This window comes from Tympanuchus pallidicinctus, unplaced genomic scaffold (assembly GCF_026119805.1).
Source record: "Tympanuchus pallidicinctus isolate F22 unplaced genomic scaffold, pur_lepc_1.0 scaffold16, whole genome shotgun sequence".
In the NCBI taxonomy this organism is placed as follows: Eukaryota; Metazoa; Chordata; class Aves; order Galliformes; family Phasianidae; genus Tympanuchus; species Tympanuchus pallidicinctus.
Genome location: NW_026294679.1, coordinates 346,406 through 373,384, shown reverse-complemented (window position 1 = coordinate 373,384; position 26,979 = coordinate 346,406). Strand labels below are relative to the sequence as shown.

At 47.3% G+C, this 26,979-nt stretch overlaps 1 protein-coding gene across 2 annotated transcripts in view; it reads left to right on the top strand.

Moving 5' to 3' along the window:
• The window catches only part of INPP5A (inositol polyphosphate-5-phosphatase A), a 210,240-nt gene that overhangs the window by 53,735 nt on the left and 129,526 nt on the right, over nucleotides 1-26,979 (top strand). The window contains exons 1-3 of one of the 2 annotated variants that reach the window (XM_052677065.1): nucleotides 5,155-5,239; nucleotides 9,935-10,035; nucleotides 10,816-10,903. In XM_052677065.1, coding sequence (XP_052533025.1) covers nucleotides 9,962-10,035; nucleotides 10,816-10,903 — 162 coding nt within the window. In that variant the 5' untranslated portion in view covers nucleotides 5,155-5,239; nucleotides 9,935-9,961. Of the gene's footprint in view, nucleotides 1-5,154; nucleotides 5,240-9,934; nucleotides 10,036-10,815; nucleotides 10,904-26,979 lie in introns of those variants that run through there. The other variant, XM_052677064.1, reaches the window with a different exon arrangement.

Sequence of the window (26,979 nt, the reverse complement as noted above, 5' to 3'; positions counted from 1 at the left end):
TTGTAAGAATTGTGGTACAGAGTGCTATGTGTTTGGGGAAGATTTTTCTGTTCAACATGAAATTGGATGATGGAATGAGCTAGATGTTAAGCAAATGACAGAGTACTCATAGGACATCAAATTGATTATTGTATGACTTATGTGAAGTGTCCAGTATCCAGTTTTAATCATAGAATGGCTTGGGTTGGAAGTGACCTCAGAGATCATCAAATTTCAACCCTCCTGCCACAGATGGGGACACAAACCTCCAAATCAGGCACTAGACCAAGTTTCCAGAGCTGCAAGAGCACACTGCTGGCTTGTTCAGTTTTTCATCCTCCAGCACCCCCAGGTCCTTCTCTGCAGGGTTACTCTCAAATTCTTCTCCCAGTCTGTACACGTATCTGGGATTGCTCTGACCCAAGTGCAAACCTTGCACTCAGCATGTTGAGCCTCATTAGGTTCACACAGGCCCACCTTTTGAGTTTGTCAAGGTCCCTCTGGGTGTCATCCCTTCCTTCTAATGTGTCAGCGCCATCGCTCAGCTTGGTGTCACCAGCAGACTTGCTGAGGGTGCACTGGAGCCCATCGCTGACGTCACTGGTGATGCTGAAGAGCATTGGTCCCAGGGCCCCTGAAGAACACCTCTTGTCACTGGCCTCCATCTGGACATAATGCCATTCAACACGAGCCTCTATGTAAGGCCTTCTAATCAATTCCTTACCTAGCAAATAGTCCCCTCAAATCCTTAACTTCCCAATTTAGTGATAAGGATGTGGCGGGGGACCATGTCAAAGGTCTTGCCCAAGTCCAGGTAGATGACATCAGTCTCCTTCTCTTTGTCCACCAGTGTTGCCCCTCCATTGTAGGAGGCCACCAGACTGGTCAGGCATGACTTTCCTTTGGTAAAGCCACGCTGGCTGTCTTTGATCACCTGCTCATTGCTCATGTACTTTAACATGTCTTCTAGGAAGATCTGTTCCACAGTAATCCCAGGCACAGAAGTTAAGCTTACTAGCCTGTAGTCCCCTGGGCCCTCCTGCCTTCCTTTCTTGTAAATGGGAGTGACATTTTCTTTTTTCCAGTCCACAGGGACTTTGCCTGATAGCTACTTCTCAAGTATGAAGGACAATGGCTTAGCAACCCCATCAGCCAGCTCCTTTAGGATCCTGAAATGCATATCACAGACTTGTATACATTCAGTTTCATGAGCTGGTCTCAGACTTGCCTTGCTTTTACAGTGGGGGAGTGAGGGGGTGGTGGTGGTAAAATTTACTCCCACAGTTCCCCCCTAGTGGCCTAGGGGTGCAAGCTTTTGGGACATGAGAAATATAAGAATCCTGGCTGACAGTGAAGACCAAGGCAGGGAACTCATTTAGTACCTCAGCCTTCTCCATATCTGTCATAGCTAGTTCTCCTCTCTCATTTTCCAAAGGAGGTACACTCTCTTCAGCCTGCCTGTTCTGGCCAGCAAACCTATAGAAACCCTTCCTGTTGTTTTTAACATCTCTGCCAAGTTCAGTTTCATCTGTGCCTTGGCTTTCCTAATCCCCTCTCTGCAAGTCCTGACAGCATCCCTGTATTCTCCCCAGGTGACGCCCTTGTTTCCACAGCCACACAGTCCCTTTTCCCTCAATCTGACTAGCAGGTTCTTGCCAAGCCATGTCAGTTTCCTGCCTCTCCTGCCTGTTTTCTTATTCTGAGGGGTGGAGAGCTCTTGTGCTTTCAAAGAGGTATCCTTGAAGAGTAGCCAGCTTTCTTCCACTCCTTTGTCTCTAAGGGCAGCTTCCCAGATATCTCATCCACCAATTCCTTAAACAGCCTGAAGTTTGCTCTCCCAAAAAGTTCAGGATTCTGATCCCACTTTTTGCCAGGCCTTGAGATCCTGAACTGAACCAGGGCATGGTTGGTGCCTTCTATCTTAATGCCTTTAATGATCTCCTCTGTGCTGGTGAGCAGCAGATCAGGTTGGTCTATACAGTACTTGAACCAGAAAGTTATCATCATCCATGCACTCCAGTAATCTCCCGGATCTTTTGGAGCTTGCTGAGTGGTTTTCCCGCAGCTATCTGGGTGGTTTAAATCCCCAAGGACAAATGCCTGCAAGCAGGAGCCTCCTGCAGCTGAAGGAAGAAGGCCTTGTCAACAGGCTCCCCATGATCAAGGTGGCTTGTAGTACACCTCAACCACTAGGTGCCCTTCATTAGTCCTATCCCCAATTCTAACTCATAGGCTCTCAACCTTCTCTTCATCATTTCTCAGAGGGAGCCCTTCACACTCTAACCACCCTTAGACATAGAGAGCAACTCCCCCACCCTTCCTACCTAGCCTATCCCTTCTAAAAAGGTGATACCCCTCTACAGTAGTATTCCAGTTATGGGAGTCATCCCCACCACACTTCCATCATAGCAACCAGACTGTAGTTTTCCAAGCACATCCTGGTTTCCAACTCCTCCTGCTTATTTCCTATGCTGCGTGCATAGGAACTGTGCATGCACACTTCAGCTGGGGTTTCTGACACCACCTTTCTAGAGGAGCCCACTGTTAAACCTCCAGAAGAAATATGAAGTTTCCCCCATTGCTTCCTAGAGGGACGTGAGAAGCTTTCAGATGAGAGGTTGGCAACTTTACCTCCTCTGAGAAGTCCCCACAAGATCCTACAGGGCAGGTCAGAAGTTTTTCCCCGCAATCTCCTGGTGACTGCAACCCTAAGCCTTTCTCTGTCCTGTTGCACTTGAGGCTCTTCCCCCATTGGATCTAGTATAAAGCCCCAGGCTACTTGCCGCACCCTAGCAAACCTCACTGCATCCCCTTGCTACCTCATTTAGAATCACAGAATCACCAAGGTGTGAAAAGACCCACGGGATCACCCAGCCCAGCCATCCACTCATCACCAATAGCTCTCACTAAACCACGTCCCTCAACACAAAATCCAAACGTTCCTTGAACACCCCCAGGGTCGGTGACTCCCCACCTCCCTGTGCAGCCCATTCCAGTGCCTGGCCACTCTTTCAGAGAAGTGGTATTTCCTAATGTCCAGCCTGAACCTCCCCAGTGCATCTGGAGGCCATTCCCTCTAGTTCTATCACTGTTACACGAGAGCAGAGGCCGACCCCCAGCTCACCACAACCTCCCTTCAGAAGTTATAGAGAGTAGTGAGGTCTCCCCTGAGCCTCCTCGAGTCTCCTCCACACTGAACAATCCCAGCTTCCTTTAGCTGCTCCTTGTAAGGCCTGTGCTCCAGACCCCTCACCAGCTTTGCTGCCCTTCTTTGAACCTGTTCCAGGGCCTCAATATCTTTCTTGTAGTGAGGGGCTGAGCTTAAAGCTGTTGCACTGAGCCCTGCTAGCTTTTGGGTTAGGATCCATTTCTCTCTTAGAGACAGGTGACATCCATCTGCAGCCATTAGATCAGCTGCTGAGTAAATTGCCCCATGGTCGAAAAACATGAAGTTCCTATGGTGGCACCAGCCTCTCAGCCCCTTATTCATCGCCTGGGTTTTCCTAGCCTGCTGTGTCCCTCACTGCCCCCACAGTAATGTTAGTTCTTGGAGAGAAAAATAAGGGCCTGTTATTGGAAAAGCATCCAAGAAGCCATGTTTGTGTGGGAGGCTGTGGGGCATGTAGGGAGCCCTTCTGTGTTTATTTTGTCTTTTCCCCCTTTCCTTCTCCATTCCTTCAAAAGCTGATGCTATTGAAAATCATTGGTAATTTTGGGAACAGTCTTCTTTGTCATATTCATGGCAAACAGTCACTGTGGATGCAAAGGTGGAGGTGAGATATTTTTTTGCTTCATGCAGTTTACCTGTGTTGTTGGAGAGTATTTAGAGGTGTCATGTGCAGTAATAGTAACATTAAAAACCGTACCTAAAAGTGGAGTACAATTTTGCTATAGCTGTTTAGAAATGTTTGTGCTGTGCTGTATGGTGCGTGGGTTCCCCTTTTTTTGTGGGGGAAACAAAGCCTCAAAGCTGTTTACTCAGCAGATTTAATCATTTTTGTTTAACTAGACAGCGATGGACTGAATCGCTCTTGTGAGTTTAGGCCTTTTGCCTTATTCAGATGGGGTTGTGCGCTTTGCTTTGTTCTATAGCATGAAATCTGTGCAGTAGCACTCAGCTGCACGGTGCACGTGTGGATTTCAGCATATTTCTGCAAGTCGAAGCCTCACTACGGAGGTGTTGGTTCAGCGATTCCTTCTCAAGTGGAATTTGAGGCAATGTGAGCACAGCCTGGCTGCCGAGCGGGTCGGGAGGACCTCTGTCTGGTGCCAGGCGACAGCAGCGTGCTGTGACATCATGGAAACTTGTGGCACTCTGCTGCTGGGGCCGCGCAGCGCCGGCGCTGCTGCACTGCCTGGTGTGGCCAGCGGCGGGCACCGGGAGCGTCGGAGCTTCTATTGCATGAGCACAGCCAGCATTTAGAAACGTGTGTTTCCCTTACCCAGCCCTTTTTACTGGTTTCTGTTGCAGAGACTTTGTATGGAACAAAATCAAATCAGTCTCTTAATGATGAAAATTTCTCTATAGATGCCTTACTCTGAGATTTGAAGGAAGCACCCAGGAAAAAAAAACAAAAAACAAACCTCAAATGAGACCCGGAATAATAGCTTTTGATCTGATAAACTGAGTGTATGTATGTGCTGCTAGCACCCATTTCTTTGTGAAGCTGTGCAGCTTGCAGGCCTCAGGGTAGGGATCCATGCCTCCCTGCTTTGGGCCCCAACTTTAAGGACCTTGGAGGTACAGTGCCAGGCTGGGAGCTGGCTGCAGGGCCTCAGGGGAGCAGAGGCAGCTGTAGGAACAGGCTGTGGTGTGGGACAGGTGTGCAGGGTGTCGTGGGGCCGAGCGCTTCCACCTGTGGGCCATGGCGTGAGGAGCTGTCTGTGCGTTTCTTGAGGAGCAGGAGAAAGGCATAAAGCTGCTCACCTGCTGGTGGTAATATGCTGCATATTATGTAAAATAAGTAAAAGACCTTCAAGAGTTACTTAAGAATGGCACCGAAGTATTGTTAAATGTAAATAATTCCTTATATGGGAATTGTTGAGTCATGGCCTGAAGCACTGATTGAGCACCTGGGAAAGGACCAGGTCAGCCCTGAGAGCACAGCTAAGGCAATTCAGCTGTGTGACCAGAAGGGGTGGAGCCTGGCTGCACCTCTCTTAGACCTCATTTAAGGGCTGACTGCTGCTGGGGAAGGAGCTCTTTCTGGAGATCCCTTCCTGGAGTTTTCCCCTGCAAGCCTGGGATCTTCTCATATGGGTAAGTAATCTTTTCCCCTCTTCTTATAGCACCTTTATGTCGTGCCAGTCCTTACATCATTACACCTCTGGTGAAAACACCTTTTTGTATCCTATTGAATCTGTCCAGTTGCTGCACTCCACACAGGCTTTTTGAGTTTCCTGCTGTGTGTGTGTGTGGAGTAACTAACTACTGCAAGTAGTTTCAGCATACTCTTAAGTGGCATTAAAAATTACCTAGTAATTGCTAGGTAGTGACTTTTTTCTGTTGTGGCTGCACTGCGGTATAATAATACACCAGGTCATGTTCAGCCATGCGCCTTCTGATGCGCACTGTGCTTGTGCAGCAGTAGCTCCTTCACGCAGGGAGCTTTGCTCAGAGCTCAGCTCCAACTGGTAGCAACAGACAGTCTTCCTCTGTGCTGAGTCAGGCCAGGCATTACCTCCCATGGCAGATAAGGAGCACAGAAGTACAAATGAGGTGAATGGGATGAGGTTCACCAAGGCCAGGTGTCAGGTCTTGCAGTTTGGCCATGGTAACCCCATACAGCGCTATAGACTTGGGGCTGAGTGGCCGAATGACTATGAAGAGGAAAAGGACCTGGGGGTGTTGGTTGATGCTCGGCTGAATACAAGCCAGCAGTGTGGCCAAGATGGCCTGTATTAGAAATAGTGTGGCCAGCAGGAGCAGGGAGGTGATCATCCCCCTGTACTCAGCACTGGTGAGGCCGCACCTCGAGTGCTGTGTTCAGTTTTGGGCTCCTTGCTACAGGAAAGATGTTGAGGTTCTGGAGCGTGTGCAGAGAAGGGCAGCGAAACTGGTGAGGGGTCTGAAGCACAAACCTTATGAGGAGCAGCTGAGGGAGCTGGGATTGTTCAGTGTGGAGGAGGCTCAGGGGAGACCTCACTGCACTCTGCAACCTCCTCAAGCGAGGCTGTGGAGAGGAAGGGTTTGGCCTCTTCTCCCAGGCAACGAGCAGCACACGGGGTAATGGCTGCAAGTTGTACCAGAGGAGGTTTAGATTAGACATAAGGAAGAACTTTTTCTCTCAGTGGTCAGGCGCTGCAATGGCTGCCCAGGGAGGTGGTGGAGTTGCCGTCCCTGCAGTGTTCAAGAGGCATCTGGATGAGGAGCTACAAGATCTGGTTTAGTGCTTGTGGTAGCAATGGTGATGGGAGGACAGTTGGACTCGATCTTGTAGACCCTTTCCAACCTTCTATTCAATGATTCTACTGTCCCCAGCCTGCCCGGACCCAGCTGTCCCGCTGCAGGAGGGGGCCCTGGCAGCACTGTGCCCCGCACCGCTCCCCTCAGCTCCTTTGTGCCATGCTCAGCTTCTCAGCAGGAGAGACAGAGCAGGTGCTGCCAGACCTCACACAGAAGAACCTTTGAGCACCTTGTGCACCACGACAGAGGCAGGATGTGAAACTGTTAGAGATGGACAGCAAAGATGGCAAGAGATCGAGAGGTGCGAGGAGCAACTGAGGTCCCTTGGTTTGTTTGGTTCAGAGGAGGCTGAGGTGGGGCCTTGTGGTGGCCCTTCAGCTCCTTCCTCTCAAGGAGAGTGGAGGCAGGGCTCCGAGCTCTGCAGACATCAGCAGGGCTCAAGGGAGCTGGGATTAGGGGTGGGCTGTGCCCCAGAGGGCGGTGGGCACGGCTCTGAGCCGCGGAGCACAGGCGCTGCTCAGCTGTAGGGCTGGCGGTGGGTGCTGCCGTGCGGCACGGGGCTGGCGCCTGGTCCTCGTGGGTTCCCTCCGGCCTGGGATGTTGTGTGGTTGTGTTTTGTGCATCTGGTAATCAAGAGTAATGCCTAGCTTTAAAAAATACTGTTCTGTTATAGATGCACATTCAGTATTTGTCAACTAATATCTGATCCTTAACCTTTGGCAAATGCGGACTTAAAACTCTGAAACATCCATTATTCATTATTATGTACTGTTCTTTTATCGCAGTTGAAAACTAGTAATGGGTAATGAAGCAGAACCAATTTGCTCATAGTTTGAAGGTATTTGTTATGTGAATGATGTAACTAGTAGTCAGGTGTGTTTCTGTGCTTTAACCTCCAAGGAATGCTGCTGAAGCCTCTCACTGCTATGGCAATTTCCACATTTCAAAAAGTGGTGCGCAGTCGTTTGTTGTTACGCCTGCTGTGATTTCAGGCTGAGAGATTTGAGTATACACCGAAATCTCTGTCCTACATACATCTCAATTCAGATTCCAGGAATTGCTAGGCTTCAATATTTTCTGCTGTTGCTGTAGCACAGCGAAGTATTTCTCCAGTGTTTTCTTTGCAGGATCCCATGTTCAGGGCTCCCTGTTGCTCATCCTTAATGCATGTGATGGGGCAGCTGGTGCCTACATTCTCTGAAACTATTCATTTTAGTTTGGAGTTAGAAATTTCTTAGTTATATTCGCTGTGTGAGAAGAGATCCTAACTCTTGTATGATTGTAAAAGAATAATGTCGTGTGTTGATGCTTCTTTTTTTTTTTGTTATTTGAAACAAGTGTTCGGTAGATGAATTGCTTTGAAACAGAATTGCGTGTGTCTGCTTTACAACATTGAACAGTTACAATTGTTTTCTAATTATGGTGATTTCAGAGAGCTATCAGAATAGATAAGATCTGTAGTTGGAAGCCAAAACTGATTTGGAGCAATAAAGCACATAGAGCGCTGGGACTTTGTATTGTTTAGGGACCACAAATGAGCTCTGTCATAGAGCCCAGCGCCACAAGTTGAGTTTGGTTAATATGTCTCCAAGACGATAAAGAAAATCAACCAACAACCAAACTTCATGAAGACGCTTGATTACTGTTTGGACGTTGGACAGTGTGGCAGCTGGCAGGTGCTCCCTAATGCATCTTGCTCCTGCTCTCATGCGTTTTGATGTCCTGCCTTCTGATGCATATGAGATGTGTGTTTTTCTGCAGGACGCTGTGCTTTTTTTGTAATGATCGTAAATCGGACACAGCCTTGCGAGACGATTGGCGGAGCAGAAGTGTCCGTGTTTGCGGGGAGCGCGCGGGCTGAAACGAGCCCCGCGCCGCCGGGCTGCAGCGCGCCGCCTGCCGTGCGGCTGGCGCTGCTCGGGTCGGTGCTGCGCTGCCCGCGAGGCGGAAGGGCGGCCGTAGGAGCGCGCCGCGTTTGCTGCGTGAGCGCAGCCCTGCTGCGGGTTGGCGCTGCGTCTGCCGCCCGCCGCCTCCCCGGGCTGCTGCTCCCTTTGGCTGCGGGCAGGTTTGCTTCCAGCGTTGGTTCCTGCGGCTCTGGTGTTGCCGGTTGGGTCTGGCTGAAAAGTGAGACAGTGTTTAGGTTTCTGGCAATGAAAACTTCGAGTATTGGCAGCCGTACCAAGGAGCATGTTCACGGGCGCTTCGTAACAGTGTGCGCTGCTCAGCACGGGATTTGGTGCTGGGCAAAGGGCTGGAGCCTTCTCTTCTAATTACTGATAAACCTGTAAAGGCAGCTGTTATTAATGTAAGCTTTCATAGTTATATCAAATGCACAAAGGAAAAGTGCGTGCATGTATCAAGTTGGGCCAAACTTCATTGGCTCTGGTATTTTTAGCTGTTTTGTCTGTTGTCTGCTTTTTTTTTTTTTTTTTTTTCAGTTAACTTTTTTGCTGTGTCCCACTCTAGTTGGACCTGAATCCTTATGGCAAGATTACTGCATGTCCTGGTTAGGTCATTAATTCCTGTTCGTGTCCAAGTGAATCACAGGATCATTAAGGTTGGAAAAGGCTCTAAGATCTCCGAGTCCCACCCCAGCCCATCCACACCGTGCCCAGTGACTGTTACTTCAGTTCTGTGTCTGCACACTTCTTGCACCAGCACACATGCAAATGCTTCCTGCTGTTATCCTCTTCAAAACTGGATTGTTTTTAGCTAGTATCCGTTACTTCTGAAGATAATAAAATGTTAAATGTAAGTTGTAGAGTCTCAGTGCCAACACAGAGGTGTTTTAGACATGGCTTTTGCAATGCTGGATATAGTTTATGCTGACAAAATGCTTAAAGACAAAATGACAGTGTGTAAAGCAGCAGTGAATGTATGAATGCTGCATATTTGACTTGATGTGCAGTGAAGGAACATACTTTGTACTTCTTTTGGTCTGATTATGTCTAAACAGTGCTGGCTGTTTAATCCTTAAGATGTTTTCACTATGTAAGATTAACATTTAAAATAGCACAACGGGTGTTTGTGTCTCCTGGATTAGATAAGTGTGTATACAGTGCACATATAATGATGTTTAAGTAATTTTGGGGATGAGATGTTCCTTAAGTCAAAATATCAAATGAGATTCCTAGTCAGCATGTCATCCTGAGGGAGTTTGAGATGCTGTAGCATAAAATAAAATCAGGTGTTGGAATTCTTCCAAATCCCAGGCCAAGAGATGCTCTGACCCTGCTAGTGCTGCTGAGTCCTTTTCGAGGTGAGCTGGAAGAGGTTATGCATTTGCTTCAAGTGCTTGGTAACAAATTCACAGTTCAAGAACAAAATTACTGTCTTACAGCATTTGAGATTATTAGTGTGTGTTACCAAACTTTTTCACACGCTAACAAGCGATGCTCCTCTTATTGCTGTTCTTTCAGGTCCTTCTCTGGCTGATGGTTCTATTTTCAGAAATGCAGTGTCTGCTTTTACATCATCTATTGTGTACATGCTGTATGTTAGTAGCTCTGGATACAACTTTATACTTATTTGGTTTTTTGTTTGTTTCAGGTTGTTCATGCACACAAGCCCCACTTCATGGCTTTACACTGTCAAGAATTTGGAGGAAAAAACTATGAGGCTTCCATGTCTCATGTGGACAAGTTTGTTAAGTAAGTAACTAGAAAGTACTGCTACGATGTTGTTCTAGGCAGAAAGTCAACAGGCTGCTTTCAGTCTGCAGATAATAGAGTTCAGGGAAGTTGAGGCTGTGGGGCCTTTGGCATTAATCACCCAATTATACCTAATGTTCAGACGTTCAAAGTCATAAGTCCTTCACAGCTGTATCCAGTAGGCACTAAGAAGCATTGAGAGTTATGTTGAAAGTGATGCTGATGTTCTCAGCTCCACAGCCTGTAGGTAGATGGCCCTGCCACAGGAAACCTTCCCTGAAACTTGTTCCAAAATGAGGTAAAAGCCAGTGGTTCCTCTAGGAGCCCTGCAGGCAGGGACACCTCCCGTAGCCCGGGTTGCTCACAGCCCCATCCAACCTGGCCTTGAATGCTTCCAGGGAGGAGGCATCCGCAGCCTCACTGGGCAACCTGTTCCAGTGCATCACCAGCCTCACAGTGAAGAATTTCTTCTAACCTCTGGTCTAAATCGACCCTCTTCCAGTTGAAAGCCACTTCCCCTTGTCCTGTCACTACCTGTCCTTGTAAGAACTCCCTTCAGGCACTGGAAGGCTGCTAGAAGGTCTCCCTGCTGCTTTCTCTTCTGCAGACTGAAGAATCCCAGCTGTGTCAGCCCAGCCTTGTAGGGAAGTGCTGCAGCCCTCGGATCATCTTCGTGGTCCTCTTCTGGTTAATGATGACATTTCAGTGCAGAGAATGATGCTGAGTTAATGTGGAATGTTTGCATGTCCCCTCATTTTCCATCTTTTCTTTATCTTTTAGAGAGTTATTATCAAGTGATGCGATGAAAGACTACAACAGGGCTCGAGTTTACCTGGATGAGAACTATAAATCACAGGAGCATTTTACGGTAAATTTCTTTATTAAATAAGTTCAACAGGTGGTTAATTTCTGTTAAACTGTTCGGGTTCTTCTGGCTGGTGTATGTGAGCTGTTTCTAACGTGATGAGGATTACATCTTTACGAAGTTGTTCTGTGCTAACACATTAGTTTGTAAAATATACAAATGCTGGTTTCACAAAAGTGCATCCACTGAAAAGTCAAATACTAGAATTCCCAAAGCCTTTCATTTAAAGTGATTCTTTTTTTCTCTAACAATCTTCTTGTTAAATGAGAATTACTTTCTATTTAAGAAGCTGTTTGACCACCTGACAGCCTGGAGTGGTGCCAGGTCTGACCAGCTGGGCAGTGGGGCTGCCTGCAGTCAAAATTTCTGTTAAGAATCCTTAGTGCTTGTTGGCAGACTGTCCTGGGCGGGGGTTTGCAAGAAGAATTGTAGCATGAGTTTCCACTGGTACATGAATGATGTTTGTCACTTCTTTTATAAAGAGCAGGCGATCGTAAGGTCATTGCCAGGACTGTCCAGCATGTGGGTAGACCTACTGTTCTATGTAGGTAATTACTGCCAGACTGTACAAGAATGAACAGTCCTGTAGTGGTTTAGTAGTCCTTCAGTCCTCTGTCTTCCTTCTATCCAGGACAACAGCTTCCTTTTCCCCTGAACGTTTTCAGCCAATGTTTGCAGGGGCTCAGCTTCTACATCCGGAGCCAAAGCAAGTGACAGAAGGGTAGGGGACAAAAGCAGCAGCATGGGCCCAGAGCTCGGTCGAGCCAGTGTCCCCCATATGCAGACAAATCCCAGCACAGCAGCATGTGGCTTAGGTGAATAGGGCCTGGGAAGTTTTGTATTTATTCATTTTTGAGTGACTGTGGCTGAGAGCCCAGGGAAGCTGAAACTGGAGGAGGAATGTTGAGATTTTTTTTCTCTTCTTTATCAGAGAGGAGGAAAGCCAGCACTACTGGCTTTACTGAATCTTAGAGGGGCAGATGTGTCAGGAGCATTAAGACTTTGTGCAGGAAGCCCTGGTGGATGCAGAGCAATAGGGCAGAATTGTGCTGTGGTTGTTCAGAGCTCAGAGCTGTGCCAGCAAAGCCCTGTGAAACCGCGGTCGCTCATCGTGGAGTTGGGCCCCCTGGCCTTCTGGGGTTCCTTCCAACCTCAGCTGTCCCAGGGTTGTGAGGAAGGGGGTGATCATCAGTGTCCTGAGCGAGGGAAGCACTGTACAGAAGATCATTGTGCCCTGTAGTGAAGCACCTATAGCTTTCTCTTAAAAGACAGTCATGGTTCTTCATGGTATTGAAGTTACTGTACATCACTTAGGTATGCTTGTTTTGATGCCTCTGTGGTGGATAAAAAGTTTCTTAAAGTGTTTGACAGCAGTCTGGACAGCACGTGTGCTGCTGGTTCTATGAAGAGCTCTGTGTTTTACAAAGCTCTGAATTTAAGAAATAATGCTGTTTCTTTTTTTCACACATTGGCAGCTTTTTCCAGGCGCTGTGCTTCTTTGTGGATTTCCCATCCACTTCTGTAACTCCCCCTTTCCTGTCACAAGCGTTCCCTTGCGTATCTTTTTCCTCTCACGGTGTATTGACTGCAGCTGGCCCGTGCTGGAAAAAAAACTTGGTCAAAAATTGTCAATAAGGGAGGAAAAAATAAAGACTGTGCCATTATTTGTACTGAAAATAACAAACAAATTTGCTTGGTTAGTCTATTTGATGAAATCTCTGTCAGTTGAACTGATTACTAAATCTGTTAAAGATACAAAACAGAACTCGTGGAGCAATGCATGCTGTTTGTTGATAATGCTACGCCTGTCAGTACAGCAGTGCTGAGGGAAATGGTTCAGTCAGTCTCAAATGGAGAAGATCACAGGGGGAAGAGTATTTCTCATAGGAGCCCTCAGATCTTTGCAGATTGAGGATCTCTTATTTGCACAGTAGTAAATGTAGAATCACGGCTGATAACCTACAAATATCTGAAGTACAGGGAAGTAATGAACAGCTGCATGGTGGTACGATGTCTGCAGTGGGGAGTGGGGCGCCCTGCCTGGAAGGGAGCAGCTCTGGAAGGCAGCTGGCCCAGCTCTTGTGTGCTGTAGCTCAAGAAGGAAAGCAGTTCTTGCAAGTGTAACTAGTAGGGGTGGTGTATAATTTATTTGGTGATTTTTTGCCTCTTTACAGACGTAGTGAAGCAGTATGAGTGTTTTGAATTCTAGTTCTTAAGCAGAAATTTTCAAAAGCATATTGAAATGATAAAGGTGAACCCCTAGGAAGATATTTCTGGCTTATTTTTTTCTAAATCATTCTTTGTAATCTTTAAAAAACCTTTTAGAATTGAATCAGTTCAATGTGGAAGAAGGAAGAGAAGAAGGAATCAGAGAGGATTTGTTTGTATTGTATAATAATACTTCATGGCAGAGCAGTATTTTATGCTTTCCTTACTGGTTTTCCAGTAGCGATGGCTTGGAGTCAAAGCCAGGAAGCCTATAGAAGAAAGGATGGGGATGCACCTTGGTGCTGACCCTCGTAACCTTTAGACTTCAAGACCTTTAGTCGTCTTGTGGCACTTGATGTTCACGTTTTCATACATAGATCAGAACATGTGATCTAAATCAGAAATTCAGAGATGATTTTCACACACTGAACTGCAGTGTGTGAGCTGCCTGCAGTTCTGTGTGTGGAATGTATGGTCTGGATGACTATGAATGGGGATTTCACCGTTGCGCTGTGTCCATTTAGGGTAAAGTTTCAGTCTTATCTCCATGTGACTTGGCTCACTGTGTTTTGCATGTCCCTGCTTCCTCATTAGTTCTCTTTGATTGCAAAAGTCCTTAACTTCTGTGGGCTTTTTTTTCCATCCCTTCTTCGGCATGGAATTGGCAGCATATGCTAGCTTTGTAATTATATTATTACCTCTCTCTCTGAAATATAAACACTCATTGCATACATTGTTGTATGATGCTGTTTTCTTTAGAAGGGGAGAAGCCCAAGTTGCTGCAGTTTGGCTAACCTTTACCCCATGGCTCTAGTATTCCCTTTTTCTAGCAGTTTTGGCAGTGTTTCTTCTGTGAGGCTTTCCTTGGCTTGGCTCCTGCAAAGCTCCATCTGGTTTTGCTGCTCACAGTTGCATAGCTTGGCTGCACTGGGACTGACGGTGAGAAAATGTTTTTCCACGGTCTGTTCCTTCGACAAACAGCCTCTGTTGCAGTGAGGGGAAGCAGGGTGTGTGTGTTTTTTACAGGAGTTCTGTGACATAAAAATAGACTGTGATATCCAAGTGTCTCTTGCAGAGTGATTTGGTTTTAGAGACTAATAACTTAGTGTGTTGTAGGGATCCGAAAGGTTTGTTCCAGATGCAGAAACAACCTGGTGGCAGGCATTTGTCATCTGCGGTCCTGTACACTGAGTGCGGCGTAAAACAGACTGGGGGTAGGGGTGTCATGATGGGGAGAGCAGGGCTGCTTGGTTGGGTTGGGTTTCCCATGGTGATGGGTTGAAGCTGCTGGGAATTTCTTCTCAGAAGTTGCTTAGTGCACACCAAAACAGAAAGAGCACCCAGGGACGTGCAGGGTGATGCTGGCGGGGGGCTGCACCTGAGCTTTGGGGCCACGCCGAGCAGACTGGCTGTAGAGAGCGGGCAGCACGTGTGTGCAAACCAGTCTGTCACACCGTGCTTCAGCAGTGTGTGGTTTTATAAAACTGTAATGTGACCTGAAGATTGATCTGGCAGAAAGCTGCTGCATTAGAGCTAATGCATCTCGGCACTGGGAACATGACAGAGGCAGAGCTAAGAGCTCCCAACAGTTACGAATGAGATATGGGTGACAGCTTCTGCGCGGGTAAGGATCGTTTCCCAGAAGCTCCCAATTAACCATGTAGGCAGCTCTGGTGCCATTCCTGCTGTGACTGAAGTCTGAACGCAAACCAGCGTGGACAAAACTGCCTCGTATATCAGCCAGAGACATTCAAGTCCCCAAACAACTTGATAGTGCAGTTTGCAGCTTCTTGTAATCCTTTCGTTTCAAGCCCTGGTACTTTATAGTCTTATTTAAAAAAAATGGACACTTTCCCCTGGCCTATGTAAGTTTGTACATACACCTATTTACACATAATGCCCAGAATATGGCTGTGAATATTTCTGTCTGGTTGTACTTGACTCCATGTACTAATCGTTTTTTCTAATATAAAATTACTTCTAACTTCGGCTAAAATGAAGCATTGGGTTCCTCAGGTGGCATCTAAAGAGGGAGCTCTGCTGAAATCCTCCACCATAATGATAGTAACCTGATTTAGTGCAACTCAGCTCTACTGGCAAGCAGTGGTTCTGAAAATTAAGGCAGACAACATTTTATTAAAATGCATAATTTTATCTTAAAATTGTATCACCTCATTACTAAAAGAATAGTGTCACCTCATTACCAAGAGAATAGTAAAGTTAATTTTTGTTAGATTAATGATACTTGAGTAATATTTTTGGTTGAGCTGAGTTCGAATAATTGGCCATTAATTGAAAAAGGAAATTGAATTGAATTTATCTGGTACATAAATCCTGTCATAGTTATTAATGGGTCTTAGAAAATATCGGCGTGTTCCCAGAAATGAATAGGGTACGCTGATTCTTCTGAGCTTATTAGATGTGGCAGTTTAGAGTTTTGTTAAATAAAAAAAGATGATTTAGGAAGAGAGACATAATTGAATCGAATATAGGGGGAATTCACATGCCTCATTAGTTCTCAGACCGTTTTTCCATTAACAATTTTTGAGGAACTTTGCGTTTGCAAAAATGCAGATTTTCTCCAGGAGGTGGTGCTGCAGGTCTGGTTTGCTTTGTTAACTCGCGTCTTGCTGCTGAGGGAGCTTTGGGCAGGCTGAGTTTTTAAGAGGCAGCGTTTGAAGTGCAGCGCTTTGCCTTGAGAGCACGTTGTGAACACCGAGCACACAGGGTCCTCTGCAGTGTCTGTCGAGAAGAACGCAGCTTTCAGGGCTGTGGGGGGAGCGGGGAGTCCTGGCGCTGCTGTGCTGTTCTGTGGCACTTCTGCCAAACAGGAGGTTTTAGAGAATGCTTTCAGCCTATGGTTACCTTTGATTGCAGTCACAGTTTGAATATTCCTGTTGCTTACGTGAGCCTCTTCTCATTTCCTTTTCTTTTCTCCATTCCTTTGAATTTAACTTGATTTTTGAGTTTGCCTTTCATAGTGGTATTTCTGGAAAAGTATGCCAGGCTAAAGAAGTGGGAGTTCATTCCTAATCTTAACCAATAGCACCGTAATCTGTTTGCACGTCCCGTGCTGTGCAGTCGCAGCCTCGTGGTTTGTGGCACTCAGCTGTGCTCCTCGCTCATCTCAGTGCTTTAAGGGGAGCCAGGTGCTCCTTTCATGGCACCGAGGCTTGCCATCTGGTTCTTCAGAAGGCCTGGGCTTATTTGCTTTTACAAGGTTTCACTATTTCAGCAGGGTACTGCTTGTCTGGCAGCGCTTCCACAGTGCGGTGAGGGGGAGGACAGCAGCACGGCGACAGGCGTAGTTGCCGTGCGTGCAGGGAGAGGCACGGGAGTGGGGCTGTAAGGGGAGGTGGTGCTGCGGGAGGAGCCGGGCGGGCGGCTGTGCAGCTGCTGAAGCTGTGTGCGCGGAGCTGCCTGCGGTGAGCCGTGCGCGGTAGAAGTGAGATGCAGAATGCAGCCGTAGGCCGGCGGGGCGCGGAGTGCTGCAGTGCCCGGCGCGGCCGCGCGGGGGCGATGTGGGAGCGCTCAGTTCCCGCTGTGCCGCGGGGCGCTGCGGCCTGGCGGCTTTGTGAGGGCCGGTGGTGAAGTGCGGCGCTGGGCGGTTTCTGACCCCGCATCGCAAACTTTCACCGTTTCATTAGCTTTTTTTTTTTCTTTTCCCAATTAAAAAGGGTTTGTGAATTGGTGCGCATAGAAGTTAATCCTGCCGCTGCTGACTGGCGCTGTGCGCTGCCGCCGTGCCGTGGGGTGGCACCTCGTGCAGCAGCCGCTGGGCACGGCGCCCGGCCTCCCGAGGGCGGTGGGGCCGGCAGCGCTCCTCCGTGCCATTGCTTCCCTCCTTGCGTGATGTTTCTCCTGCGCTTTTAAAATTGCTTTATTTTCTTGCAGCTAAGCTGTAAGATGCCTACGGAGTTCCTGTGAGGAATGTCACAGTTCCTTTTCTTCGTGTTTTCTGATGCTTCTGTGCACTTGAAAGGGGTGGAATAATGGCAAACAAAGGAAAAATTCATAGATCAGAAACTGAATGATGCCACTTTGGGTCAATGTCTGCTGTTTGCACACGTGCTGGTGCTGAGAAAGCGGGTTACGTGGTAGCGTTTTATATGCAGAACCATTCATGCTGTTATTTAGCTGTGACTGCGTAGTTTACATGGAAATCCATTTTCTGTGTCCTGAGGATTTTATGCTTGGTATTGGTATGGCAGTCGTGCGACAGCCTGTATGTGTTTTAAAGAATGTGGGACTGCAATTGTCTTCAAATGACACACTTAGTGTAGAAATCCATGCATCTAAAAAAATGTTGCAATACTTATGGGCTGCAGTATCTGAGCACGAGGGGAAATTGATTATCTTTGAGGAATTAATAAAACAATAATTGAAAAACTATGGACTGCAGTTGAGAAGGAGGGGATAAAGAAACTGATTTTTAAGAACAGTGTCTGCCATGCAGGCAGGACGTGCTGCAGTTCTTTGGCTCTTGCTGCCAGGCTGTGCTTGCTGCTGCTGCTGCTGCTGCTGCTTCCTTCCGGTTCTGCAGGGGGCTCCCGGCATGGAGCAGCTGTGGGCACAGTGCCCGGCCCTGTGCCCGACTCTGCGGGACTCAGTGGAAGCTGAAGCTCCTCAGGAGTGCCTGCGTGGCACTGAGCGGCTATGTGCTGCAATCCACTGGGGCCTCGGCCCTGCCGGGGTGGAGGGACCTCCATCACCCAGCAGTGCTCTGCCGTGGCTTGCTCCTGCCAGTTTTGTTTGGGCATGCAGGCTGTGGCAGGGTGGGATGGGAATTCCTGTCCTGCATCAGCAGTGCTCGTCCTCACTGTCCTGCAGGGAAGCAGGAGTGTTTGGGGGCTGTGCCAGGGGAACAGCATGGGCGATGTGGGATCTAAAAAGCCGTGGTCAGACTTTCTGTGGCCCCTTACTGCCCTCGTGCTCTGAAGGAGCCCTGCGATGCACTCTGCTCCTGCGGTTCTGTGCAGCTATTCAGGGTCGGCAGGGAGCCGGCAGAGCGGCTCTGCTTGGTGCGGGAGTGCTGTGTTGGTTTGTTTCTGCCTTGCTGCACGTTTACCTGTTGTGTTTTCTCGGAGTCATTTGTGTGAGCAGTTACAGAAGGGGCTGTTGATTGGCATAGGGCATACACGAAAAATAGTTCATCTCTGCACCTGCATTCCTTTCAATGTCTTTCAATAGCTGCCTGCGCTGTTGGCAGCTCGGAGCTACTGCTGAGGCGCAGCGTGGTGTTGCTGCCCGCTGTTTGCAGTTCTGTTTGTGTCCGTTTCTTTCCTTTTGTTGTACTTCGTATTGTGCGGGATTTATTCTCTTCAATCTAGCGTCTCCACGAGTGAATATAGTCGTCTGACGCACCGTTTTGTTGAATGCGAACGGCGAGGACTTGTGAGGCAAGCGCGGCTGCTGGGGATGTCCTGGTAGTGCTGAGCGTTTTCCGTTCCTGTGGACGCGGCGGCCGTGCCGGGGGGCTCCGCGCCCGGCTCTGAGCAGCTCCGCTCCAGCCGAGGCCGCCGCGGGGCGGGCGGAGTTGCGGCCGAGCCCGGGGCCGGCGGCGGCCGAGACCTCCGTGGGGGCGGGCGGAGCCCCGGCTGTACCCGCCGTCATCCGCCCGTCCGTGGGCGCCGGGGCTGCGGGCGGGGCCGGGCAGAGCCGCGGCGAAGTGCCGCGCTTCGGGCGGCTGTGAGGGCGAGAGCGCAAGACCTGCCTTACTGTGAGCTGGCCGAGTCCTGCAGAGCGTTCCTTCGGGGACGCGGTCGTTAGGTTTGTCGCCGTTGCCGGATGAACGGAGCGTTAACGGGCTCGGCACGAGGGCGCGTTGCCGTGTGCGCGGCGGGCACGGACGGCGGTGCGGCCACCGTTGCGGTCCGGCTCTGCCGAGGAGGGCGAGCGGCGTCTGCGGGGCGGGTGCTGGGCTGGGAGCGGCCCCGAGCGGCAGGAAAGGAGGCGAGGTCGGAAAATGCGAAAACAATGACACAGGGAATTATAAAATGCTATTTAAGGAACTCGCTAATGCGTTTGCTTGAGCCGTTGACTAAATTCTTAAATAAGATCAGCGTGACTCTCGAGAAAAATACTATGAATGCTATCTACTGATATAAACTAATGGGTTTATTAATGTTTGGAATAGCCTTATAATGCCGTACTCATCTCTGAAAAGAAAGCGGTCTGTGTGCCTGCCCACTCCCTTCCTGCGGCGATTTGGTTTCAATGCAAAGCTTCCCAGTTTCACACTTCAGAAACGCTTGGAAACGCGCCTTAGCTTTTGCGATTAAAAACAAGCGGGTAGGAGAAAAAGCTCCTTACTGCTTTATACTGCCATCGTCTTAAATTATTGTTGCCGATGTGAAAAGTCAGAAAGCAGCCCATCTTCCAGGGGTAAAGACGAGGTGAATGAAATGCACGGCTCTTGGAGTTGAGCTGGGCTGAACGCACAGGCGCTGCAGGGGGCAGTTGGTGCAGGTGGCAGTGATGCTCCAGGGGCAGCTCACAGCCACCCGGCGCCTGCGGGCTGCGGCACTGATGGTGGCAAACACACAGCGAGTGCCGTACGGCTCTGCGAGGAAACTCACTTCCCGTGCTGCTGATGCTGTTATTAAAACGCCTCAGATGCACGCTTGCTACTCTGTTAAACTTAACAATGTTTGCGATGTACAAACCCAAACCAGAACCCTTTGACACTGAGGAAGTGTTTCCACTTAGTTTTAGAGGGCTTTCCAAGTGTCTATTGATCAGTGTTCTCTAACAGCGCAGAAATAATGTGTCTAATTTAACTGGCCGCATGGAGGAGTATAGAAAAAACATCAGTTATTCCTTGAAAGGCTTGGAACATCGATAGAGGACATACACTAATGACTTTTCTATACACAAGCTTCAAAAATGGCTAAATGAGGAAGAAATTACAAATTTATTTTCCTGTAATTCCAGCAGTTGTCTTGTTTTACTGCAGTGAAGCGTTAAGCAATGAAACGTCACACGGAATATTTAATTATTATTATTATTAATATTAATTTGTCTGACACGCAAATCATAAAACAAAAGAGAAAAAGATGGAAACGTGGATTCTGTTCATTTTGACAAAAGCAGTTGGTTTTTCCTCATGAAGTTTGGCTGAGATCTGTGGCTGCTTCTGGCCGGACGGTTTCAGATCCTGCTGTCCCGAGTGGCTCCCTGCATCAGGAGCGTCTCCGTTGTTTCAGTTCTCCTTACCTGAACACAGGGCAGTAATTTGGTCCTGAGTAATTGACAAATAAATGGTGAATTTTTCAAACTGTCAAATACCAGATTTCCGAAGGTGAGTGGTGGCGGTGTGAGCTGGGAAGAGATCTATTGTTAGCAGTTCCTTTCTTGTTTATGCACTGCTGAACTAAAAAGCAGTTTGGGGTTGGCTTCATTTTATTCTTTCTGCTCCCCCACCGTTAAATGGAGGATTGCTTAGAGGAAAAAACTACGTGTTCTGTTTTGTGAATGAACCAGCATCGCCCTGAATGCTGGTTCTGGAGCTGACAGGCATTACTCCCAGGTTGTCCACAGATCCTTCATAAACCAGAGACTCCTAATCAGGATCCTCTCCTGCTGATGACAGTAGATTTGCACGTGGCACTCAGAAATGCATATGGAGCACATGGCCTTTTTTTGTTGTTGTTCTTTCAGCTTGACTCCTCTTGGTTGTGCGTTTTTTCACATTTCAGCATGTTTTTAACATTTTTGTGGCAATATGTGAGTACAAATACCCCTGCAAAAACCAGGTGTGTGCTTTGTCGTCTGATGTCTCCACAGAACAGGCTAGAAGAGCACTGCTGTACATGCGGAGAGATGGGAAATGGGGCTGCCCAGGAACAGCCAGGAGGTTGGGTAGAATTCCTGTTAAAGCTTCATAGGTGGAGATTTGACCACTTGAACTGAGGCAGTTAGGGGAGTTAGAGCACAAAAAAATATGGGGATGGGTAATGAATGAGAATGTCAGAAACAAATGACTAACAGGGAAATATAGTAAATACAAATGGGAGAAGATAAAGTAAATGTGAATTTCAATGTATAAAAGTTCGGCAGGAGGTGAGAGGGAACAGGAATTAATGTATGTCTCAACTAATTATGGTAATGGCTTAGTAATCTTGGGCACAACAGCCCAGAGCCTGGAATATCTCACGTTGCTAACAGTGCCTCCAAAACAGATGGAGCACCTCTCTATTGGTTCATTCAGCTGAGAAAGTAACTGTGGTTATAAATCCTACGTTCAAATATCACTCTTACTTATGACTTCTTTTATGTAGAGTTTTGTTTTAAATAACAGTTAATCTAATGATAGATCCCTTTAAAGCTGCCTGTCTCTTTGGTGCTGATTGCCAGGTAAGAATGTGAAAACCAGTCGCTAGCAAGCAGTGAGTAAAGTGTGCCAGCTTTAGATCCTGCTCAGGTGATGTGTCTGTCCTATGAAAGAGAAGAAATACCTCGGTTGCATCCAAATCTTTTGTATCTCTAGCATGCAGTGCCTGGTGTTTTCACTTTGTTTTGTTTTTAATGTTGGCATTGAATGGTATCAGTACCCCCAAATCTCCCACTGAGATGCGTGCGCACGAATACGAGTGCTATCAGATCGTATTAACGTCTTCTTTTGACATGCCACTTCTCAACCAAGGCTGCAGTCTAATCCCATAGTTAATATGGCACTTGCAAACAGATAATACATCCATAGTTTGTGTTTGTGGGGGAAGGGTTTAAGGTGTGATGAAAACAAGGCACTGATTAACTTCTGCAAGGTGTTACGGTATTCTGGGTATCCAATGGGTATACAGAACTGAAATGTTAACATCATACAAAAATAAAAGCCAAGACTGGAGGGGAAGGGAGACAACTGCGATTAGCATTGCTTTACCAGTAAGGGAATTTACAGTATACCAGCTTCTCTGCAGTTGCTTCCCATAGCATCAGTGGGAAGCCTTTGCGTTGCGCTCTCATCTGAACTGCTGAATTAGATGTAGATCTGCTGCGTTTAGTTCAGGCCTGTGCGCAAGGTGTGCATTTGTCCTAGGCTCACTGCTGGGCAGAGGAGCAAGGATCACTTCCTGGTGGTACCTCTGCTCGTCTTCTGGCAAGTGAGAGGCTGCTGTGTGCGTGTTTGATACCTGAGGTGTATGTGGCAGGAGGAAATATAAATGTAGGTTACGAGTTCTGGCAGCTGTGGTCTGTCCGGGGTTGGTTCTGATGCTGAGGATAGAGATGCAACTGGGATTCCTTCACAGAATCACAGAACTGTAAAATTCCTTCCCTCTGTGATTGCGGTCACAAGCCGTGTCCTCGTGTCACGCTCATCCAGTCAGCTGCCTTTAGCAGAGCTGGTGCTGGTAGAGCAGCACCCTCCATGTGTAGGGTGCTCACTCCTCTAACTCTTTCCAGTTTGTTTCCTGCAAAATGTTTTGATTATGTACATACATGTGAAAGAAGAAGGAATTTCTTTGCACAGCAGCAGAAACTCAAGAATAGGTTTGAAGATGCTGTCATCCAGACTTGTGTCTCACGTGGACTCCAGGTTGTTGTGAGGTCCAGGTTTCTTCAGGGCTTGAGTAAATACTTTTCTCTTTCTGCAGTTGTATGCACTCTAATTATATTAAGCTTATAGCCTTATTTCCCAAGCAATTACAATGTATGAAATGAAGAGTTTGGACTGTCACAATAAACTGCACTTCAGAGAGCAAATGGCTACGTGAAAAGAGATACCTGGAGGTTTGCAAAGTGAGATGTACCCAGTATACAGCTATCTATTTCCATGGAGTAAATAAAATGCATTTTAACTGTTCAGACTAAGGAGAAACGAAGACGAGAGGTGTTAAGCAGAAGTAACCACTTCTATAAGCAGCTTTGTGAACAGTTGCTCACTCAGAGCAGTCATCTTCTATGACAGTGATATCCGTTAGGTCAGAACCGGGCAGTAACTCCTCCTGGGTAGACGTGTCATCTTTGTTGTAACGATCAAGGTTTTTCTGAGTCTGAGAAACTTCGCGTGTTGCCTCTCGTGATGTGTTTGTGCCGGGATGCCCTGTTTGTTGGGTGTCTGGAAAAGTTTTTATTTGTTGTTTTGGGAAGTCGCAGCAGGCTTGAACCTGCAAAAGGCAATGACCTGATGTCCTGTGTGTTGGTTCCTCTGCTGGCTGGTTGATGTCCTCATTTGGAATGATTTCTGCCTAGTTTCAGGTTACTTCTTAGGAAGTAGGAGGAGCCCAAGCCAGCAGAGGAACGTATGCTGCACCTCAATCTTCACAGCAGTGATGGTCGTGGTCGGCACAGAGGAGGTTCAGACTTCCAGCGAGAAATCTGGGGCTGAGAATTCTCAGTCCTTGCACAGAAGCAAATGGAGTGTGGAGGAAAAACCGCGGAGTATCTACATGGTAAACAGTATTTCAGGGCTCTACATTGTTTCAGCTTGGAGTAAATCCAGACCCTTAGGATTTTGTTGTCATGCTAAGAGTTTGAAGTTATGTTTACATATCTTCAAATTGCAGTGTGTTTATGTGCAGACAGCCTGTGTGATAGCATCAGGCAGTAAATCTTAGCAAGTCCTGAACTAGGTTGTTGATTTGGAGACAACATTGCGTGGAGAGTGTCAGTTATAATTACCACTGCACTGTAGAGGTCTGTGTGGTTTTTTTGGCCTTCATTGTGAACAAATACAATATTGCTTGTGAGGTGTCCATTAATCTACTTCAGTGCAGTGGATGTTGAGGTTTTCATTTTGACAGGAATACCTTAAAGGCCTGTGAAATGTACATCCTAATATCGGCTAAGTGGACATCATGATGTTCTAATCCAACTTGGTATAGGTAACGCAGTGCTGAGTTACAAAGTTGCTGTCTCTCTCAAATCTGATCCAGAGCAGTGGCCATTTTCAAGAAAGGGGACCTGACACACGTCCTCAGTCATTAGTTGTCTCCCAGGTGAGAAGTTTCAAATTGCATGCTGGTTCTCTGTAATCCGCAAGACTTTCCTAAAAATCAGACAGACAACTGGGATACTATGATTAGTCTCATCCAGGTCTTGAAGTATTTGTTTTCTCATCTCCTTCTATTAATGTACAAGTTAAAACTTTCCTTCCGTGACCTGGATCCAAAGCCAGTTTTTCTTCAGTGGTGCTTTGGTTTGTGATTGGCAGAGATCAACAAACAGTGGCATTTCATGGAGTTGCAGGGATTTAATTGTGGACAGGGTGCTTTGCAGTGCAGCAGCAGGTGTGTTTGTGTGTTGAGCCATTGGCTGTCAGCTGTGGCTCTGCTGTTGTCCTGCAGGACGTAGGGCTGGGCGGGCTGCGCACCCATCGCTGCGTGCGTCCCCATGGGCGCATCGAGTCTCCCTGCTGCTGTCAGTAAGCTGGGAGCTGCTTGGCTTTCAGTTAGCATCATTATATAGTGCTGCCCCTGTCGCATGACCTTTACCTCCGATACGTAGTTTGGAGAAGTAGTCCTGCATTCACTTTTCAGTTAGTATTCTGGAATGTAGCCCCGGAGGATGACTGTCATTTATTATTTCTCCAAGTGTTGGACTCCCTGAATGCTATTTCTTAAAAAGTGTGATCTATTAATTATTCCCCTAAAACAATGTGTTACTTGGAGCAGCCCATCCCTGGAGTCACTTCTCGTCTCTTTCTTCTGTTATGAAAAGCCTGTGGGATTTCTCAAGAAAATGCTTTTCAGTTGTAGGTACTTTCCCCACACTGGTGTCTATCTATTTTCTTTTGTAAGGAACTGATTACTGTGCTCAATGGCAAATATCGTTTGTTTATGAAATCACCAGTGACGCCGTGGGGACAGGTGCTAAGGCTTTGTTGGGTGGTGGCTCAGAGGTGTGCAGTTCTGTTCTAGTTTCTGAAGCTGCTCTCAGGCTGTGGTCGGTCTGTAGTTACACCCAAAGCGGCTGCTGGGCCGTGTCCACGTGCTGCAGGCCCCTGCTCTCCGCTCTGTTAGGGACAGCTGAACCTGCAACTTGTGTCCCTCTGGCTGTTTAGAAATGGTCGCCTTTTTTCCGTGGTCTTTTGTTAGTACTTGCATAGGGTCTCACTTTGTTAGTACTTGTGTAGGGTCTCTCTTGTGCTCTTGTAGAAGGGTGAATGCCATTGTGAAAGGGGATTTTAAAGCCCTAAGATGATCGGCAAAAGTGACTTTGAAGTCAGCACATGATAGCTGAGAAGCGAACTGTATTCAGCCTGGGGCAAGGTGAGCAGAAGGGAGCAGGAGGTGCCGTTCTGCATCGCCCTGGGCAGGTCGCACAGCCTCCAGCCAGGCCCGAGGTCTGCTGCCCACCTCCTTCGCCCCTTTGGTGACGATCAGCGGAGCCCGGCACCTGTGGGCACTGCCACAGATTCTCCTGCTCTGCTCCTCAGCTGCCAGATCAGTGTTTGGAAAGTTATGGAAAATTAATTATTGATTACAGATGTGCCTTGGTTCAAGGAAGGTAAAAACGAATGGACGCGTTGACGTTGAGGGACGTGATCTGCTCTGTGAAACTGATTGTCTTTTGCTCTGCTCCTTCCCTCCTGCTGTTTCTGCTCCTCTCTTGCCCCCTCCCCCTTCCCGCATGCCGGATAAAAGACAGGCCTGATAAAGTGAGAGAAACAAGATTGGTTTTCTAAGGGCACCGGGCCCTTCACGATCAGCTAAATCACGGGCTGTCTGGCTCCGGGGCTGGGTGATGACCTGCTCCCCGCGCCGTGGCACTCGCACCCCCCGGCGGGATGTTATGATGTGCACCCAGGCGGCTGCAGGGGGCTGCAGTGAAGGTGAAACTGTCATATCGATCTTTTTAGCACTAAAATATGAGCCACTTTACTCCACTCCCCGATGCTGTGATGTGAAAAATAATAACTCGGATCCAAATTAAAAATATTGATCTCTGGAAGGTGTTGAAAGTAAATAAACACCTTCCGAAGTTTTCGGGTCAGCCAAGAAATGGTATTCAGCAATAAATGTGTCGGCGTGTCAGAATCCAGGGTTCTTGATCTGTTTTTCCTTTTGAATTGATTTTTCATTACTTACTTCCTAAAAGTGTTGGAATTTGGTCCTCTACTGTTAAATCCCAGTGTTTGGGCAAATTATTTCTTTGGGGCTTATGAGGTGCTCCTAATCCACTCGCTCATTGATTGATTGATTTTTGACTCAATAAACTTGCATTACCCTTCCTTTATTTAAGGCTTTCATCATAATTTTTTGTACATTTAGGCTTGACTTTTTTATTTCCGTCTAACAGATGAGCTGACATTGGTCTATCAAACATGTGGGAAAACAATTGCCACAAGGTTAATTTTATTGCTAGCTCCATGCATTTTAAGTAGGTGCCAGGTATTTTCCACTACAGGCTGATAAATTGCCATTGAACCACTAAAGCATAAGAATGAAGAGAAGCGCTGTAACAACAACAGAAACCCCAATATAAATGCATCGCACTGCATAAGCATTAAATGGATTATTTTTGCTTCATTGGTTTAACTTCATTTTATATCTAACCAGAAATAGGCACACAGTAATGTAACGAGCTCCTTAAGTGTTACCCTGCTCACGCACTAATGCTGCAGTGTTATGAATTGGCACGGAGATATTTCTGCATAGTGGAAACAGTGAAGTACTGCCATGTACTTCTTCAAAAAAGCAGTTTTCCTTTACAAACCAGTCATTTTATTTTTAGACAGCAAAACATTCTCCGGGAGCAGAAATATTGGTATGACTCTTCTCTGGCAACTTTTACAAAGCTGCTTTTCAATGTTGTAAGGAATGGCAGAGCGCCCACGCTGCTATTGAAGAGTTTTGGTGAGAATGAGAGCAGCTTCTTCCTTTAATATAAAAAGAAGCTCAGTCACCATGAAGTGTGTTTTTAAAAAAAAA